This window comes from Balaenoptera ricei, chromosome 21, assembly GCF_028023285.1.
Source record: "Balaenoptera ricei isolate mBalRic1 chromosome 21, mBalRic1.hap2, whole genome shotgun sequence".
Taxonomy (NCBI): Eukaryota; Metazoa; Chordata; class Mammalia; order Artiodactyla; family Balaenopteridae; genus Balaenoptera; species Balaenoptera ricei.
Window position 1 is genome coordinate 35,757,147 of NC_082659.1, and position 17,885 is coordinate 35,775,031.

Here is a 17,885-nt window from a genome sequence, read left to right on the forward strand (position 1 = left end):
TTTGTGCGGAAAAATCAGCTGTTAACCTTATGGGGATTCCATTGTATGTTATTTTTTGTTTTTCCCTTGCTGCTTTTAATATTTTTTCTTTGTATTTAATTTTTGTTAGTTTTAGTATGTGTCTTGGTGTGTTTATCCTAGGGTTTATCCTGTACGGGACTCTCTGTGCTTCCTGGACTTAGGTGACTATTTCCTTTCCCACGTTAGGGAAGTTTTCCACTATAATCTCTTCAAATATTTTCTCAGACCCCTTCTTTTTCTCTTCTTCTTCTGGGACCACTATAATTTGAATGTTGGTGCGTTTAGTGTTGTCCCAGAGCTATCTGAGATTGTCTTCAATTGTTTTCGTTCTTTTTTCTTTATTCTGTTCCTCGGCAGTTATTTCCACCATTTTATCTTCCAGCTCACTTATTCGTTCTTCTGCCTCAGTTATTCTGTTATTGATTCCTTCTAGTGTATTTTTCATTTCAGTTGTGTTGTTCATCTCTGTTTGTTTGTTTAGTTCTTCTAGATCTTTGTTAAACATTTCTTGTATTTTCTCAATCAGTGCCTCCATTTTATTTCCGAGATTCTGAATCATCTTTACTATCATTACTGTGAATTCTTTTTCAGGTAGATTGCCTATTTCCTCTTCATTTATTTGGTCTTATAGGTTTTTACCTTGCTCCTTCATCTGTGACATATATTTTGCAGTCTCATTTTTTTTTTTTGATGGGTGGGATTGTGTTCCTGTCTTACTTGTTGTTTGGCCTGAGGCGTCCAACACTGGAATTTGTTGGCTGTTGGGTAGGGCTGGGTCTTGGTGCTGAGATAAGGACCTCCGGGAGACCTCACTGTGATGAATATTCCCTGGGGTCTGAGGTTCTCTGTTAGTCCAGTGGTTCAGACTCGGAGCTCCTACCGCAGGAGCTTCAGTCCTACCCCTGGCTCATGAACCAAGATTTTGCAAGCTGCGCAGAGCAGCAAAAAAAAAAAAAAAAAAGAATAATAAGAAAGAGTAAAAAATAAAATTAGACTAGGAAACTAACAGATATGTTAGAAAGAATATAAAAATAAAAATATAGATGAAACAACCATAAGGTAAAACAGAACCACAATAGTAAACAAGAGCAGAAGGGAAAAAAAAAAGAGCAGAAGGAAAAAAAAAAAAAGGTAGAAAAGGCCTTGGCTGTGGAGGGTGGGACCTAAGCAAGGGCGAGGTTTGGGTGGTAGGCAGGGCCTATGCTTAGGACTGACAGGGCTGGAAAAGGCCCTGGGGTGTGTGTGGGGGGGTGGGGCTTAGGCTCTATGGAACAGAAGGGGCCCAGGCCTGCCTCTGGTCTCAGAGGACGGGGGACCCGGGCTGGGAGCCCAGCTGGCTTCCTGGGCCCACGTGGGCGGGGCAAATGCCCTCTGCTCCTCTCCTGCTCCTCCCGTCCTGGAGGGCCCCTCCTGCTGCCTCTCCTCCTCTCCCCCGGCCTCCCTCCTATGCCTCCAGGACCCACGCATCCTGGAGGGGCCTTTGGAGGGTGGGGGACCCAGCCTGGGAGCCCAGCAGGCTTCCCAGGCTCGAGTGAGTAGGGCAAATGCTGGGCACTCTCTCCCCCCAATCTGAGCCCCCGAGGGTCCCTCCAGGCATAGGAACCCCATCCCTCTCAGCCACCCCTCAAGGGCACTGGTCCTGTCTGGCCTCCACTTCTCCTCCCTGCTCAGTCCCCCCACATCCTACCGGTTCACTTGGGGGTTCCTCCCATCTCCTTGGGCTTCGAGGTCCCCCACCAGTGTCTGGCAAGCGCCCTAGTTGTGGGGAGATGCCAACTCTGTGTCTTCCCACACCGCCATCTTGACTCCACCCCCCAGAAAAACTACTTTAAAAGTTATCTCTTAAAATGAAATGCTAAATAGAGGAGATGACAGTATTTCTCTACTATAATTAGTTTAAAGAAAATGAGGCTTCACAGAGCACATACACATACAGGCAGCCTGGTTCATATGGGTAATTTCAGGTATACTGTTTTTAAGAAAACAGCAAATAAACTTAGGAAATTTTAAATGCATTCTAAGTTGCTCTGAGCTGTGTACAGTCAGGAATTTCTTACAAGCTAAAAATGTGCATATTAGAGACATAAAGTGATGGAAGATCACACTAACAGCTCTAGATAATCCTACTAAAATGACAGTAAAGAAATAAAAAGGGTATAAATCCACAAGGATGAGGGGATACCACAGCAATTGAAAGAGGTCAACAAAACGATGGAAAATGGTAAGCTGATAGTTTTGACTGACTTAGAAAACCAGAAAGTGCCAAAAACCTGTCAACTGAGGAAGAAAGGTTCAGAAATCAGATGTATCAGGTATTTCCGAAACTGGAAGTCAAGGGTGGGGCTGAAAACAGTTTAAAATGTAGACAGAGTCCTCAGCAGCCAACATCCCTCCCCCCACCCTGAGCAGAGAGGTGACAACATCTCCCAACCTGGCTGTGTGTGTGTGTGTGTGTGTGTGTGTGTGTGTGTGTGTCTTTTTTTTCCTCACACAGAGCTCCTAAAACCCTTGTAAATTCCTGAGTGATAAGAGCACTCGGGCATCTCTTCTACTGAGGTGATTCTGGTTGGGCTCCTGGATGGCTCCTGGTCACCAGAAAGACCAAGCCTTGATTAGAAACTTGGAATGTTCAGCCCCACCTCCCATCTTCCAGACAGGGGAGAAAGGCTGGAAATGGAGTTAATAATAGATCGTGTCCAGGCGAGGAAGCCACCATTAAATCCCAACAGCAGGGGATTTGGAGAGCTTCCAGGTGGGTGAACACATCCATGTACCAGGAGGGTGATGCACCTCAGCCCCACAGGAACAGAAGCTCCTGTGCTCGGGACCCTCCCAGACCTCGCCCTATGCACCTTTTCATCCGGCTGTGCATCTCTCTGTTTTATCATACCATTTAATAAACTGGTAAACCTAAGTAAGTGTTTCACTGAATTCTGTGAGCTGCTCTAGCAAATCAGTTGAACCCAAGGAGGGGATCGTGGAACCTATGATTTATGGCCCACCAGTCAGAAGCACAGGATGTGCGACTGGCATCGGGGTGGGGCAGGCTTGTGGGACCGAGCCCTTAACCTGTGGGATCTGACGTTACCTCCAGGTAGACAGTGTTAGAATTGAGTTAAACTGTAGGACACCCAGGTGGTGTCACAGGGAACTGCTTGGTAGGGGAAAAATCCCACACACATTCGGTGACTAGAAGCGCCAGAAGTGAAGTGTGTTTTGTGAAAGTAAAGAAAACACACAGGAGAAGGAGGACTAGGGTTTTCCTAAAAAGCCTGGGCAGCAGACAAGTGGCTTTATTTTCTGGAAAAATCCAAAGCAGAAAGAAATACCAGACACAGCAGAAGGCAGGGTGAGGTAAAGGCTGGAAACAAGGAAATTTAAACTGCTGATACACTGAACAGCTGAGATGCCCCCCACCCCTGTCTTCCCCTGCCAGAATTGACCCCCAGAACTGTGGCAGCCAAATGTACACTCCTCAGACAGCTCTTCTTCAGAGAAACAAAGTAGTCAAGAGAAAAGACCCAGAAATACTGACATATGAAGACGTCAAACAAAACAGCCGTGCCTCCATGCTAACTTCACGGTAAAGCCCTCTAGGTGACAAGTCCTGCAACACGAAGAGATGCCAAATCAGGTTTTTCCTGCTTCCACTGTAAGTATGAAAGGAGAGCCAAGAATTACCACTCGTTTGAGAAAAATGTTTACATTAAAGAGATCAAAACAAATAAACAGAAAAGTGAAAACATATCCCATCCGTGAAATAAACAAGATGCTATTAAAAAAGAATATTCAGAGAAGATAAAAAGAGCTCTTGTAAATTAAACATGAGTGCAGATAGAACAGTTAGAAGATAAAGTTGAAGAAATCTCAAAAGTAAATAAAAAGAGATAAAAGTAAGAAAAGACAACCTCAGAAGTACAACATGCAACTAAAAGGCATTCCAGAGAGAGCCAACAGAGGAAAGAGAGAAGACATTATCAAAAGAACATAAAACAAAAAAAAATTTCCCAAAGCTAAAGAAAAGGTTAAAATGAAGGAATGGGAATCTTCTCAATAGAGGCTGAAAGAAACAGAAAGACAGTTTTAAAAATCTAAAGGAGAATGATTTCCAATCCAGAATTCTATCACTGAAGCTAGAAGATACTTAAGACACTTTTAAATTTACGAAACCTCAGTAACAATTTCCATCACAGCCTTCTAAGAGTTTTCTTGTATTCAAGGATCTGGTCTATAAAATGAGAGTAAAGCAGGAAAGAGAAAGATGTGGGATCTAGGAAACAGGGACTCGACACAGGAAAGAGCTATGGACCAGACACGTGGTGCCCAAGTCCTCGGAGAAGAAAGGAAGGAACTGAAGGGTTACCTGCTGTGCTCAACAGTAACGAGACATTCTACATGAGCAGAGTCTGGGAGACAGATAACTTGCTGGTAAAAAGAGAACAAAACTAAATAAAAAAGCCAATCTGTTAAAGGAAATGTAAATATACAATGAAATGTGGGTCCGCATGAACCATGAACTGATTACTGTGATGGAGACAGTACAGGAGACTGAACTCTGTATCTTCCACAGAAGGAGTAATGTCTAAAATGAAAAAATTAAAAATAATCAAGCACATGATTAAGAATATAGAGGTGATTTTAAGAAAAAACACCTAGGAGTTGTTGCCTCCGGGGAGTGGGACTCTGTAGTGAGAAGGAATAGAGGAGAGATTGCTATTTTTCATTCAGTCTCTGACTTTTAAACTCATATGTGAATTGTTGTTTTGATAAAAATTAATGTTAAGAAAAAAGTCATCCAAACTAAAACCTGAGACATTCACACAGGGAATATTAATGATGTGTCTTACTTACCACACTGTGTAATTGGCTGCATTTAACTCGATAGCATCTCTGGTTAGTTTAAAAGCTCGTTCACTTCTCTCGTCACGCTGCAGGACAGCCCGGAAATAATCATAAACATCCTGAACTAGAAACAGAGCACACAACTGCATTAGGATGGTCTTTCTTGTTTAAAACGACCACTATAGTACAAAATGTTGTTTTTACTCTATGAGGAAGATACTTTATTGTATGTATACGATTTATAATATGCAAAAGAAAGAAAATCCAATGACTATGACTGCCACTCTGATAACTTGTGTCACAGCCAGGATGCACGTACAGGAGTTGATGCCAGACTCCAGATCCCCCAAAGACCTTATGCATTAAAGAAAATTAAGAGTGCATATATCCAAATATATTCACTTAGCTGTTTTTCTCACATTTTATTTTGATCAGTTTTTTTTTTTTTTGGCTGCATCAGGTCTTAGTTGCAGCAGGCAGGCCCTTCGTTGTGGTGCACAGGCTCCAGAGCGCATGGGCTCTGTAGTTTGCAGCACGTGGGCTCTCTAGCTGAGGCACAAGGGCTCAGTAGTTGCAGTGCATGGGCTTAGTTGCCCCTCGGCATGTGGGATCTTAGCTCCCCGACCAGGGATTGAACCCACATCCCCTGCATTGGAAGGCGGATTCTTAACCTCTGGACCACCAGGGAAGTCCCTGATCAGTTTTTTTTTTTTTTTTTAATTAAGAATATTTTTTATTCTACTCTGTATCAAGGCCATAGACACACAAAATGTTTGGATCACTTAATAAGTTATAACAGTCCATGTTTTCATAGTAAGAACAAGGACATAAATGATCATTTCCTGAGTTTACAGTGCAATGTAAAATTTAATCTGTATTGCTCATCAGACATCTTACAGCACAGAAATGTGATCAAAATGATCATTTGCTTTATCATGTCATAAAACACAAGAGCTTATTGTAGAACAGTGATACAGTTTAAATGGTAAGGAACTTTGTGATTCATAACAAAGAATCCTGTATATACTTGTTGCCATGACTGACCTTCCAGGACAAATATCAGTAGTAAAATAAGTTATGGTACAAAATAAAGTCAACAAGGTATCTATAGTGAAGAAACATTTGATTTCATTTAAGAAACTAAAACCTGGATTCCAGTTAACCTATATACAAAAATGTTCTTTTAAAAAACCCTAAGTAATCACAAATTTAGCTAAAACAGTTGAATGACACCTCTTCATTATGCTGTAAAACTACGGATCTCATCTTTGGAAAAGTTCAAATCACGCAGCAACTTCATTCCTTGTTCTGTAAATGGCATTGGTCCACAAATGCAGATGAGGACTTTGGACGTGTCTAAACTTCTTTTCAAAAATTCAGAAAGCAGAGCTGGTGAAACGTATCCCCGTTTGCCATTCCATTCAGAAGTAGGTGCTGAGAGAACAAATTCAAGGTCAAATCTTTTATCCTTAAATGCTAATTTCTCCAATTGGCTTCTCCAAATTATGTGATCCTCTGTTTTATTGAAGAACATCAGCTTCACTTTCCTGAGACTGGGTATATTAGTCAAAGCATAACTCAGTACTTTAACCATTGGTGTGAAGCCTGTTCCCGCTGCCAATAAAAAGAGATCTTCCAATTCTTGGAACTGGGATATTTTAAAATTGCCCTCGGGATTGCTTACAGAAACATAATCTCCAATCTGAAGATGATCAAGCTCTGGTGTGAAGAGTCCAGCAGGGTAGATTTTGATCAAAAAGTAGATGTATTTATTGTTGGGAAGAACTGGTTCCTTGAACTCTGAGAATAAGGAATCAGATACAGGTGTATATGGCTTCACAATTTCAGTACCTATATCTTTCTTTGGAATAAGTGAATTATGATTCTCCAGGGGATGACCAAGGCATTTCCAAGAAGTATTCTCTTTTTTCTTCAGGACAATCTCTATTTTTCCCACATTCTCAACAACTCGCACAGAAAAATCGTCCTGAATCTCGTGACTTAGGGCAATATGTATAAGATATGAATAATCCTTGATAACTGTTTCTGCTCTAAAGGAATCATCCCGGTGATCAGCTATTACTGAGTCTAAATTGATATCCTTCTGTTTAGTATATATGACAATGGTGACTAAAGTGTCTCTTTGGAACCAGTCATAGCTTGGAGAACTAGGTCCTTCTTTGGCAAGTGGATCTGTCACTTGGCTCTTGGGAAGCATGCCGTTTAAGAGTTTCTTTTCCTCATGATAGTCTTTAGGAAAAGCAGGTTTAACGGCCATCCTGCCAACCAGGCATTCTTTCAGCATGGATTCATAGTTGACCCAGCGATGAACCATCTTGCCTCTTCCAGGACTAAGTCACTAGCCACTGCAGCTGCTGACCTTCAACACCCCCTGAAAGGAGTGCAGGGTGGAGATCAGGAATGACGCACTCTGTACTCTGGGAAAAACTGGCAGAACAGGCCTGATCAAAAAGGTCAGTACCATCTGATCCTGCTGCTCTCATAAGTTCCTCTTCTCCACCAGGATGACACTCCATATACGGGCTGATGTTATAAACAAAGCCTCTTATGCATATCCAACAATCATCTTTTTTGTTGTGTTTTTTCAGTTCTTCTTCAGTTACTTCAATTAATCTTCCTTTTAATCCTGTTAGGTCCTTTCCACTTTTGGTCAGTCGAATCCAACCCATAAGACTTCTGCCCTGTTTCAGAGGGACCTTCCTACGCCCCCTGGAGGAGACGCACTGCTGCTGCTGGAGCCCGGGAAAGACTGGGAAGGGACGTTCAGCATCCTGGACCCTTGGCCCGGGCCCTGCCCGGGGTACGGCGCCCGACGGGATAGCTCGGCGCGACCCTTCTGGGGTAACACCTCCGGCTCCGGCTCCGAGGCCGGGCAGACGCCAAGCCCCCCCGATCAGTTTTTTTTAACTGAAAAAGTAATATACACAATGATAGAAAACTCAAACAATACAAAAAGGCTCACGCTAAGTTTGCATTCCACTAAATTCCCAGTCCTTCTCCCCAGAAGCAATTGTGGAGTGATTCTAGTGTATCCTTCCAAATATATTCTATGCACATACAAGTATATGTTCTAATTCCATCCTCCCATTTTTTTTTAATACAAATGAGATCACATCCTACTCTAACGTCCTGGGCCTTGCTCTCTTCACTCATACATTATTCAAGGTCATATAAACTAGTAAATATCTCTATGGAAAACCACTTGGTAATATCTATCAAAAATTTAAAACTGGGGACTTCTCTGGTGGTGCAGTGGTTAAGAATCCACCTGCCAATGCAGGGGACACGGGTTCAAGCCCTGGTCTGGGAAGATCCCACATGCCGCGGAGCAACTAAGCCCGTGCGCCACAACTACTGAGCCTGCGCTCTAGAGTCCGTGAGCCACAACTACCGAGCCCGCACGCCACAACTACTGAAGCCTGCATGCCTAGAGCCCGCGAGCCACAACTACTGAGCCCGTGAGCCACAACTTACTGAAGCCTGCAGGCCTAGAGCCCGTGCTCCACAACAAGAGAAACCACCACAATGAGAACCCCACGCACCGCAACGAAGAGTAGCTCCCACTTGCCGCAACTAGAGAAAGCCCGCGCACAGCAACAAAGACCCAACGCAGCCAAAAATAAAGTGTTTCTCTAAAAAATAAATAAATACATAAATAATAAATAAAAACTGCCTACTCATTGACCTAACAATTCCAGTTCCAGTAAGTTTTCTTTTCTTTTTTTTTTTTAAACATCTTTATTGAAGTATAATTGCCTTACAATGGTGTGTTAGCTTCTGCTTTATAACAAAGAGAATCAGTTATACACATACAATATGTTCCCATATCTCTTCCCCCAGTAAGTTTTCTTACAAATATACTCCTGTATGTGCCCAAAGCATCCAAGGAAATTCATATAAGAAATAAAGAAATGAAGACTGGAAACAACTGAAATTTCCATGAGTAAAGAATGGGTTAAGTCCATCATGGTACACCCATACAACAAAATCCTATGCAGCTATTAGTAACGAGGCTGTTCTGCTATGTACTGAAATGGAAAAACTGCTAAGACAAGTTGTTGAGTGAAAAACGTAAGGTGCAGAGCAGCAGCTATTCATTTAGTTAAAAATATATGCTTATTTATGAACATACGAGTTTGAGGAACAAGATGGGAAGATGACATAATTTTCAACCGCATTCCCCGTTACAAAGTTTTCAAACAGTTGCACAGCATTTTGTTGTATGGGCACTCTAATTATACCTAACTCGTCCCCTATAAATGAATGTTTAAATTGTTTTCATTCTTTTGCTGTCCTATCATGGTATGTTTCTGCACACACGTGCAAATTCAGTACATCTGTAGGATGAATTCCTACAAGTGGAATTACTGGATCAAGGTTATGTGCACTGTTGATGCTGACAGACAGTGCCAAATTAACCTCTCAAAACAGGTCTGATCAATATATAGTCCCTCCAAGAATGCATGAATACACCGATTTTTTTCCACATCCTCACTGACAAGAGTATCAAAGAGTATTTCCACAAGAGAAACAGGCTTAAGAGAGATTAACAAGTTCACATGGCCCAGTGTACTTTGGAGACAGAAGTTAAACCCCAATCTAGTCTGACACCAAAGCACACACTGCTAATCACAATGCTCATTTCACTGCAGCTGAAATGCCTTCACATCACAGCACAGATTAATGTAGAGAACAGACTAAGGCCCTAAACAGACTACTAAAAAAACCCAGGTGTTAAATACTCCTCAATACTTCTTTTTCCACAATTAAAAATTTATGTGGACATGCTATGCTATTTTTCTTTTTTTAAAAATTTTTATTTATTTGGCTGCGTCAGGTCTTAGTTGCAGCATGTGGGATCTTCATTGCAGCATGCGGGATCTTTTGTTGCAGTGCACGGGCTCTTCATTGTGGCGTGTGGTCTCCAGAGCACATGGGCTCAGTAGTTGCAGCGCGCAGGCTCTCCAGTTGTGGCACGCAGGCTCCAGAACGTGCGGGCTCAGTAGTTGTGGCATGTGGGCTCCAGAGTGCAAGGGCTCAGTAGTTGCGGAGCATGGGCTCAGGAGTTGTGGCGCATGGGCTTAGTTGCCCCATGGCACATGGGTATGTTCCCCGACCAGGGACTGAACCTGCATCCCCTGCATCGGAAGGCGGATTCTTAACCACTGGACCACCAGGAAAGTCCTGCTATTTTTCTTAGAGCATACAATTTTCCAGTTACTGACAGGGTTCACAAACTTTTAGTAGGTCAATATGCATGAATACAATGTCAATATATCCTAATTTGCCTAACCGTTCCGCTACTACTGGTTGTTTTCAATTTTGTTTTATAAAAATCACTGCTTTAAGCGTCCAATGGCTTTTCATTAAAAAATTTAAAAAATTAAATACACAATACACACATACGTATTTATGTGTGTGCATGCAAGCACACATGGGTATGTATATAGTTTTGTTAGACTACAACCCCAAAAGTGAAATTATCAGAGGAGAGCATGAAAAATTATAGCTCTTTCTGAACATACAAAGGTCATCTACTCCTAAATACTACCTTTAAAATGCTGAATTTAATTTATACCGGAGTAATATTTAGAAACAATATAAATGGTAAATAACTATGGAATATTATGTGGTCATTAAGAACCAAGCTCCCAAATATTTTAAAATGTGTAACAAAATGCTTATAACATGTTAACTCTATATACAATGTATAAACACATTACTTTATATTCACACATGTACACATACATAGTATAAACCTAACTCTGTGGAAACATATTTTCCGAGGAGTGGAAGGCTATACACCAAATGTTAACAGTGGTTAGTTCTGGATGATTAGACTCTTCTTTTGATGTTAACATCTTCAGATTTTTCTTCAATGAACATGTGTTACTTTAAAAAATATTCTTTTTTTGGCTGCACTGGGTCTCCATTGTGGCATGTGGTCTTTCTCTAGTTGCGGCGAGCAGGGGCTACTCTTCGTTGTGGTGTGCAGACTTCTCACTGTGGTGGCTTCTCTTGTTGTGGAGCACAGGCCCTAGGGCGCACGGGCTTCAGTAGTTGTGGCTCGCGGGCTCAGTAGTTGTGGCTCGTGGGCTCTAGAGCACAGGCTCAGTAGTTGTGGCGTACGGGCTTAGTTGCTCCGTGGCAATGTGGGATCTTCCCAGACCAGGGCTCGAACCCGTGTCCCCTGCATTGGCAGGCGGATTCTTAACCACTGCACCACTAGGGAAGTCCCCCAAAATATTTTTAATTAAAAAGAAATACATGTTCTGGGAGCCAGCCTGGAGGGCGCGGAACACCACACGCCCGCTTGGCCGCGCCATCTGGGTGGGGGCGTGCACGGCCCTGGTCCCCCAGCCAGCCCGCCTGGGACTGGGGCACAGCCCGGTGGCTCCCTGCCCGCTCCTCTCTCCTCATGCAGCCCCTCCGTATGACCCCTGGCGTGAGGCAGCCAAGCTGAGGCGCCGAGAGAAAAGGGAAATTGCAAAGCTCATCTACAACCAGATCAACAGCATACTTTTTTTAGGGCTCAAGAATCAACATTGGGCTATTTCCTAAGATTAAACCATGAAAGCCCACTTGGAGGCTGCACGGCCACCTGCACACTTGAACCTGAAAAATGGACTTTTTCCATTGGGGAGATCTCCTTCTTTAACTAAATCATCACAAGTGGTGAGAAGAAAAGATCCCTACCTGACCAAACTCCTCCAGACAAATTAAATCAGTCTAGCAAGGAATGGAGCTGTACAGGGTGGCCGGATCACCATCTTCTGCTTGCACCGCCACTGAGCCGTCCCTCTGACTGCCACCTACATGCAGGTTGCACCCAGTGCAAGGCATCCAGCTGAGGCAGGGAATGGGAGCTGAAATCCTGCCCCACTCACCAAGCCGAGTTTATTGGTGCATGGCCGTGTCTGCCCAGACGATGTGGCTCCTTTTTCAAATTTTCACCAATGCACCCGGTATGGGCTAGTGGCATGTCTGACCACACCCCTCCCACATCCCAGTCCTACCCGGGATCCTATTCCTTACCTCGGATGGATTCAAGATTTTCATGAACAAGTTAGGTTTCTTGCAAAAGATGAAATATTTGACCCAAATTGAAATTAATTTCATAGGTAAATCTCAAAATATTACCATAGACGTGAATTATGTATGTATTTATATACGCATGTATATACAGTTATGTAGATACATATGTCTATGTATCAGAAGTTAGCACAACTTAAATTTGGTAAATGTTTAAAATAAAACTATTTTGGGTATTCAAAAAAAAAAAGAAAGAAATACATGTTCTTTGTAAACACTGCAAACAATATAAAAGTAGAGGAAGTTTCCCATACTCCAGTGCTACTCCCCAGTGCACTGGACCTGTATCAGTGGTAATGGCTGTTACCAGTTGATATGTCTCTCCAGACATTTTTCTAAGCAAATAAATGTAATCTTGCTCTTGTTTTTTAATGAAGTTGGCATAGCATTTTCATTCTGCTTTTCATTTTGGCATTTCCCCCTCAGTGATATGTCCTTCCATGCCTGTGTATACACATCTACATCATTCTTGTTTCACTTTTCCATACAGTGGGCCTGGCATAATTTACATGTCAATGCTATTTTTTTGCAGAACAGATTTCTATAAGTGGGACTAGGATACTCAGTCTTAGGGCTATATGACCCTATATAATTTAGGTTCATAAATAAATTTGGGATTATATAAATAGAATTTTATATTCATTAGATTTTTTTTGATATTTAAAGTCTTTTAATTAAAAATTACAGATTTAATATACTGTCATACTCAAAGTGTCTAAAACTTATGTGCCTTTTTTTCACTCAACACTGTTTCTGCGATCTGTCCCTATTATAACAGATCTAGATCCTCTTATTGGTTATATAGCACACAACTGTATGACAACGATACCTTTATCTATTCTCCAAAATACAAATATATAGCTGGTTTCCAATATTTTGTTCTTCCAAAAAATGCTGTGAACTGTAATAGCTATCACACACAGTGCTTACTATGAGTCAGCCACTGTTCTCTTATTTCACGTGTATAACTCACTCACTCTATAAAGTAGTTACTATTATCGTCCTCATTTTACACAGAAGGAGACAGAGATAATGAGGTTAAATAATTTGTCCAAGGTTACAGAGTCAGTAAAGTGGTGCAGTCAGAATCTGAACTAGGTGGTCTGGCTCTGAAGTCTGTGCTCTCAGCCTCCTAGTACATGTCTTCTGATGCCATAAGCCAGAGTGAACCCAGAATGTATTATGAGAAACAGCACTTCAAGGTTGTAAGATATGAGCATTTTCTAGTTTTACTAAATATACACGTGATACTGCTTTCTAAAATGGCTAAACATATGAAAACTACCATCTGAAAAGCATGGATCTGTTCATACATCTCAATATCTGATATCATAAAACAGTTTAAAATTATCTTTCATTCCTAATGATAATGGATTTTCCCCCTATTTAATGGCTAACGAAATTTTTTCTTCTATGAACTACAAGTTCATACCTTTTGTCTATTTTTTGATTACTTTCCCTGTTTCTTTAACCTTTCATAGGAATTCCTTATAAGGTTCTGAATATTGATCCTCTGTTTATACATCTTCTCCCACACTGCTGTTTGCTTTTTAACTTATTCATGGTGTCTTCTGTTGCACAAATTTAAAATTCTGATATACTCATTTATCAATTTTTGATCAATGGGTCATATTTCTCTCTTTTCCTTTGTGGTTTGTAATAATGATATATTTAAGAATTAAAAATGTTGATTTTTTTTTTTTTTTTACCCTGAAAAAAAGGTTTTATTATTTTTAACTGAAAGAGAAATGAATGACTGTGTCAGTTTTCAAAAGGTACTTTATGAATCTGGAAAAGTTGTGGTTTTCATTTCTCAGATCACTAGTGAGGTTAACATCTCTTCATAAATATTTCTATTTCTTCTAGTGAATTATCTCTTCACATATAATATCTCTTTGGAGTCAGTCAACAGTTTGGAAGTTTTGCAGTTTCATGCAGTTATACCTTCTGATCTTTTCCTCAATCAATTCGGAGTTTTACATCTTGCCTAACAATTCCTTCTTTACCCTAAGAATGAAAGATTATTCTACCTGCTCTAGTATGTTTACAGTTTTGCTTTAGGACTTTAATTCATCTGTAATTTATTTTCATGTAAGATATGAGATAGGGATACAATTCTGTTTATATCCAAATCCACAGATGGTTGTTACAAAACCATTACTTGATTAATCCATCTTTTTCATACAGATATGAAATGTCCTTTTTATCAAATATTATGAGATAATGAGACCTATTTTTAGTTTCTTTATTAATCTATTTATTTCTGCACCAGTTCCACATGTTATTAAGTTTAGTAGTACACTTTCACATTTGATAAGGCAAACCCTCACACCATTATTCTTTCTTTACATTCTTGACATTATCTCATAATCAGGAAAAATAATAATCACTTTTTGTAAAAGAGGAATGATCTTGGATAACAGAGCCTTAATTGAAAGAAATATATATATACATAAAACTACAAAACTAGCATTCCATTTTATTTGTTTACCCTTTCCTAGAAGAACAACTAACAATTAACATTTGTATGGCCTTCAATTTACAAAGCATTTCACATTCGTTATGAAAGAATACTTTGTCAAAGAAAATAATCCACTCACTATCAGTAATATATTCCAGCTGAGCCTAACATTTCACAGCTAAAATATATTTCAAAATGCTCATGTTTCAACAACCAAAATTTATTCTAAATAAAACAGTAAATCATTTACATTGTATCTCATGTGCAGATTAAACACTAAATGAAAAGCACAATCACACAGTGGCTACTATGTATTATAATGTAACATTCATTATTTAAACTTAAAATATGTACATTCTTTGGACAAAATGAAACTTTTAATCATGAAAATAAATTACAAAACCCCACAAGATTAGCTTAAGTCATTTAGATCTTTATTAGACAAAATTCTGTCATCTATCTAGTCACATAGTTGTGAATTTCAACTTTGCTACTAAGTTTGACTTATAGACCTTTCCCTAATAAAAAATAAACTTACATTTTTCACTATAAATGATCTGGACCACTGGATTGGGGCCATCATTCTGCGGCACTGGATCTATATCAGCCCATTCTGCTCTGTCCCTGAAAATACATATATTTTTCAGCGATTATATTCAAGCGTGTAAGGAAAAAAAGAAATCTGATGTTTTTTTAAAAAGGCAACAATTACACTTTAACTTACAAATAATGTAACCATGGTTGGATTCTTCACGACCAAGTGTTGCCCGTTTGTTTTACATATTAAACTTTTAAGTAAAATAAAAATAAAATGAATAATTTTCCAATTAAAGTTAATAAATCAATAGTTTTCAAATTTAAAGTTTTTACATAAATGCAAAAGCAGGTTTTTGTAGCAAGTACACAATAGTTTTAAATTAGAAATCAATCTAATTCATTGGTCTAATAAGGCTCTTTGGAGTCAGTCAACAGTTTAAAAAAATTTGAATGACAATTTTTTATTTGAATACTCTGAATAACTAGAAAGTGATATTTAAAAGTAAAAGTAATCACTATCATTTTACTGTACACTGAGAGGTGGTCCAGGTGGTCAGTAGAGTCTGGAATCTGTGGAACACTGGCTCTACCACTTAACTAGCTGTGTGACCCTGAGAAAGCTACTTAACCTCTCTGGGCCTCAATTTCTTCATTTATAAAATGGAGATGATACTATTACCAAATAACCTTAGAAGGCTACTTGGAGGTTTAAGTGAGATAATATGTTAAGCTCTTAAAATATTCATAATAGTAAGCATATAATACATAGTATTATACTATATATATATACTATTATACTATATATACCCTAACACACAGTTAGGATATACAATATTATACAGGAAATACACTAAATGTACTATATAGTATTACTGTATGCTTAAATATATATGCTATATGTTATAAATGTAGCATATAATAAATACATATAGTAAGTATTCAATTAATACTACTTCTCATTGTCAATGCTAAAATAAATTACAGTGGCAACACTGGGTGCCTATAGACACTGCTGTGTAAACTGCTCAGTGTGACCAAATTTTCGTTAACCACTCTTTTACTTACATTCTTTTCCTATTACCCATTTTTCAGTTCTCTGTACTCATCAGCTATTGACAGCAAAAATTCTGTGGTATCTAGACAAATCCTAAAATTGTGCCCATTATACAAGGAGAAATCCAGGGGAAACAATTACCCGAGGTGTGAGACCTAGATGGGGAGTGGCATGAGAATGGTACCGCTGTCCTTTAGGCACAGGGAAACCGGACAGTCAAGGGAAGAACCCGAGTATTTCACAGTTCAGAGAGGAGGTCTGAGGGCTATGGGGCCACCTCAACCAACTGAAATCACTAACACAGTAAACTCCAAGAACGAAATCTGCATAGTGGCTTTCACTCAATTCATAAACAACCTACGCAAATCAGCCATCTAATGGGTTTACCTAGAACTACAGAAGAAAAAATAAGACATGAGAAAAGTAAGGACTTCTCAGTCGTCTCTGCAGGTTCAAAATGCAGCTGGGGAACCAGCATGACCAATAGAAAGCAAAGAACTAACGGGGACGGGACTGGGTGGTGGCAAAGATGGGGAGGAAAGGCGAGAAAGTTACAGCAGTACCCAACACTGCACATCTCTTGCACTAAGCACGAGGCGACGTGGGGACGCGTAACGGAGTTGAATCCTCATAGTCCCATCCTTACAGCCTAACTCGGTGCCTGGCTGATGCTGGGCGCTAAAAACACTGAAAGAAAACGCTGAATGAAAACGTCCCGGTCCCTAAAGATCTTAATGCTAGCTCTCTCCGTTTCCGCAGAACAAACCACGGGAAGCCCCGTTTCTAAAGCGAGCCAATCTGGACCTTCTTTGCGGTCCGACTGCACCCAAGCCCTTTGGCATTCGGACTACAGCAGGCCAGCGCTGTGGGGCCCGGAACCTCCACCGCCCAGCTCGGTGACAGCGCGGGCCCCACCCCGCCGCTCCCGGCCGCCGGACCGCGAGGACGCGCGAGCTTCTGCCGCAGCCGCGCCCCGTGCAGCGCCGCGCGCGGGGGAGGGTCTCCCGCGCCGCGACCATGCCGTGGGCGTTACCTGTACAGGACATAGGTGGGCGAGTCTAGGCTCAGGAACCCGTCGTCCATAGGGGACGCCGCCGCCTCTTCTGGCGGCGGCTGGGGCGGCAGGGGATGCGGCTGGGGCGGCGGCGGCTCCGGCTGACCCGGCTCCCCGCCCTGCGCAGCCTCCCCGACACCGTCGGCGGCCGCCATCTCTCCTCGGCTCCCAGCGGAGGAGGTGGCGGAGACCCCACCCCTGGCCCCGCCCCTCTCGCGGCTACTTCCGGTTTTTCCGCTCCTACCATAGAGACGCGGGCTGGAGTGCCCAGCGCCTGCGCCGGCAGCCTGGCCTGGCCGTCGCTGTTGGGCGCGGTTCTACGCTTCGGGCTGCATCACGCCACCTGGGGCCCCAGGTTTCCCACTCGTCCTGTCCGCAGGCCTGTCCGAACGCTTGTAGCTGGTGCTTCGGAACGTGCTAGTGTTGTTAGTTGTTAGTGGCGGCGGGAGAAGCTTGGGAGTCCTGGATAAGCAGCTGGCGCCCGTGCTCCGCGTTAGCCATCCAAGGGCATTTACGTTCCTTGCACATTTTTTTTTTCTTTCTTTTGGATGCTGAGTTTATACCGCAGAATTTCAGTAATCCAGGATTTTAGTCTTTTGAAATTAAAGTTCTAATTATACAAGGAATATGGGTATACATTATAGGAAAGGTAAACGTTTAACACTGACTACCTAGTATATGCCGGGCTTGCTCATGGCACAAAATAAAGACTCTGCAGTCATGGGCTTTGCATTCTAGGGGAGGATAGCAGAATACGCCCCAAAATATGTATGTAGGAAGGAGTACAGGACATGCCACTCCAC

The 17,885-nt window shown here is 41.4% G+C and overlaps 2 protein-coding genes across 3 annotated transcripts in view; both read right to left on the minus strand.

Annotated features, from left to right (window-relative positions):
* Positions 1-17,268, minus strand: part of FNTA (farnesyltransferase, CAAX box, alpha) — a 32,289-nt gene extending 15,021 nt beyond the window's left edge. For both annotated transcript variants that reach the window (XM_059909484.1, XM_059909483.1), the window contains exons 1-3: positions 17,062-17,268; positions 14,976-15,061; positions 4,873-4,987 (exon numbers count right to left, since the gene is read on the minus strand). In XM_059909484.1, coding sequence (XP_059765467.1) covers positions 4,873-4,987; positions 14,976-15,061; positions 17,062-17,237 — 377 coding nt within the window. In that variant the 5' untranslated portion in view covers positions 17,238-17,268. The remainder of the gene's footprint in view (positions 1-4,872; positions 4,988-14,975; positions 15,062-17,061) is intronic.
* On the minus strand, positions 6,016-7,654 carry LOC132356532 (cytochrome b5 reductase 4-like). The gene is given in 3 exon segments (XM_059909382.1): positions 6,016-7,203; positions 7,322-7,615; positions 7,618-7,654. Coding segments are annotated over 3 exon segments (1,431 nt in total). The 3' UTR covers positions 6,016-6,103.
* Positions 17,269-17,885: the final 617 nt, after the last annotated feature.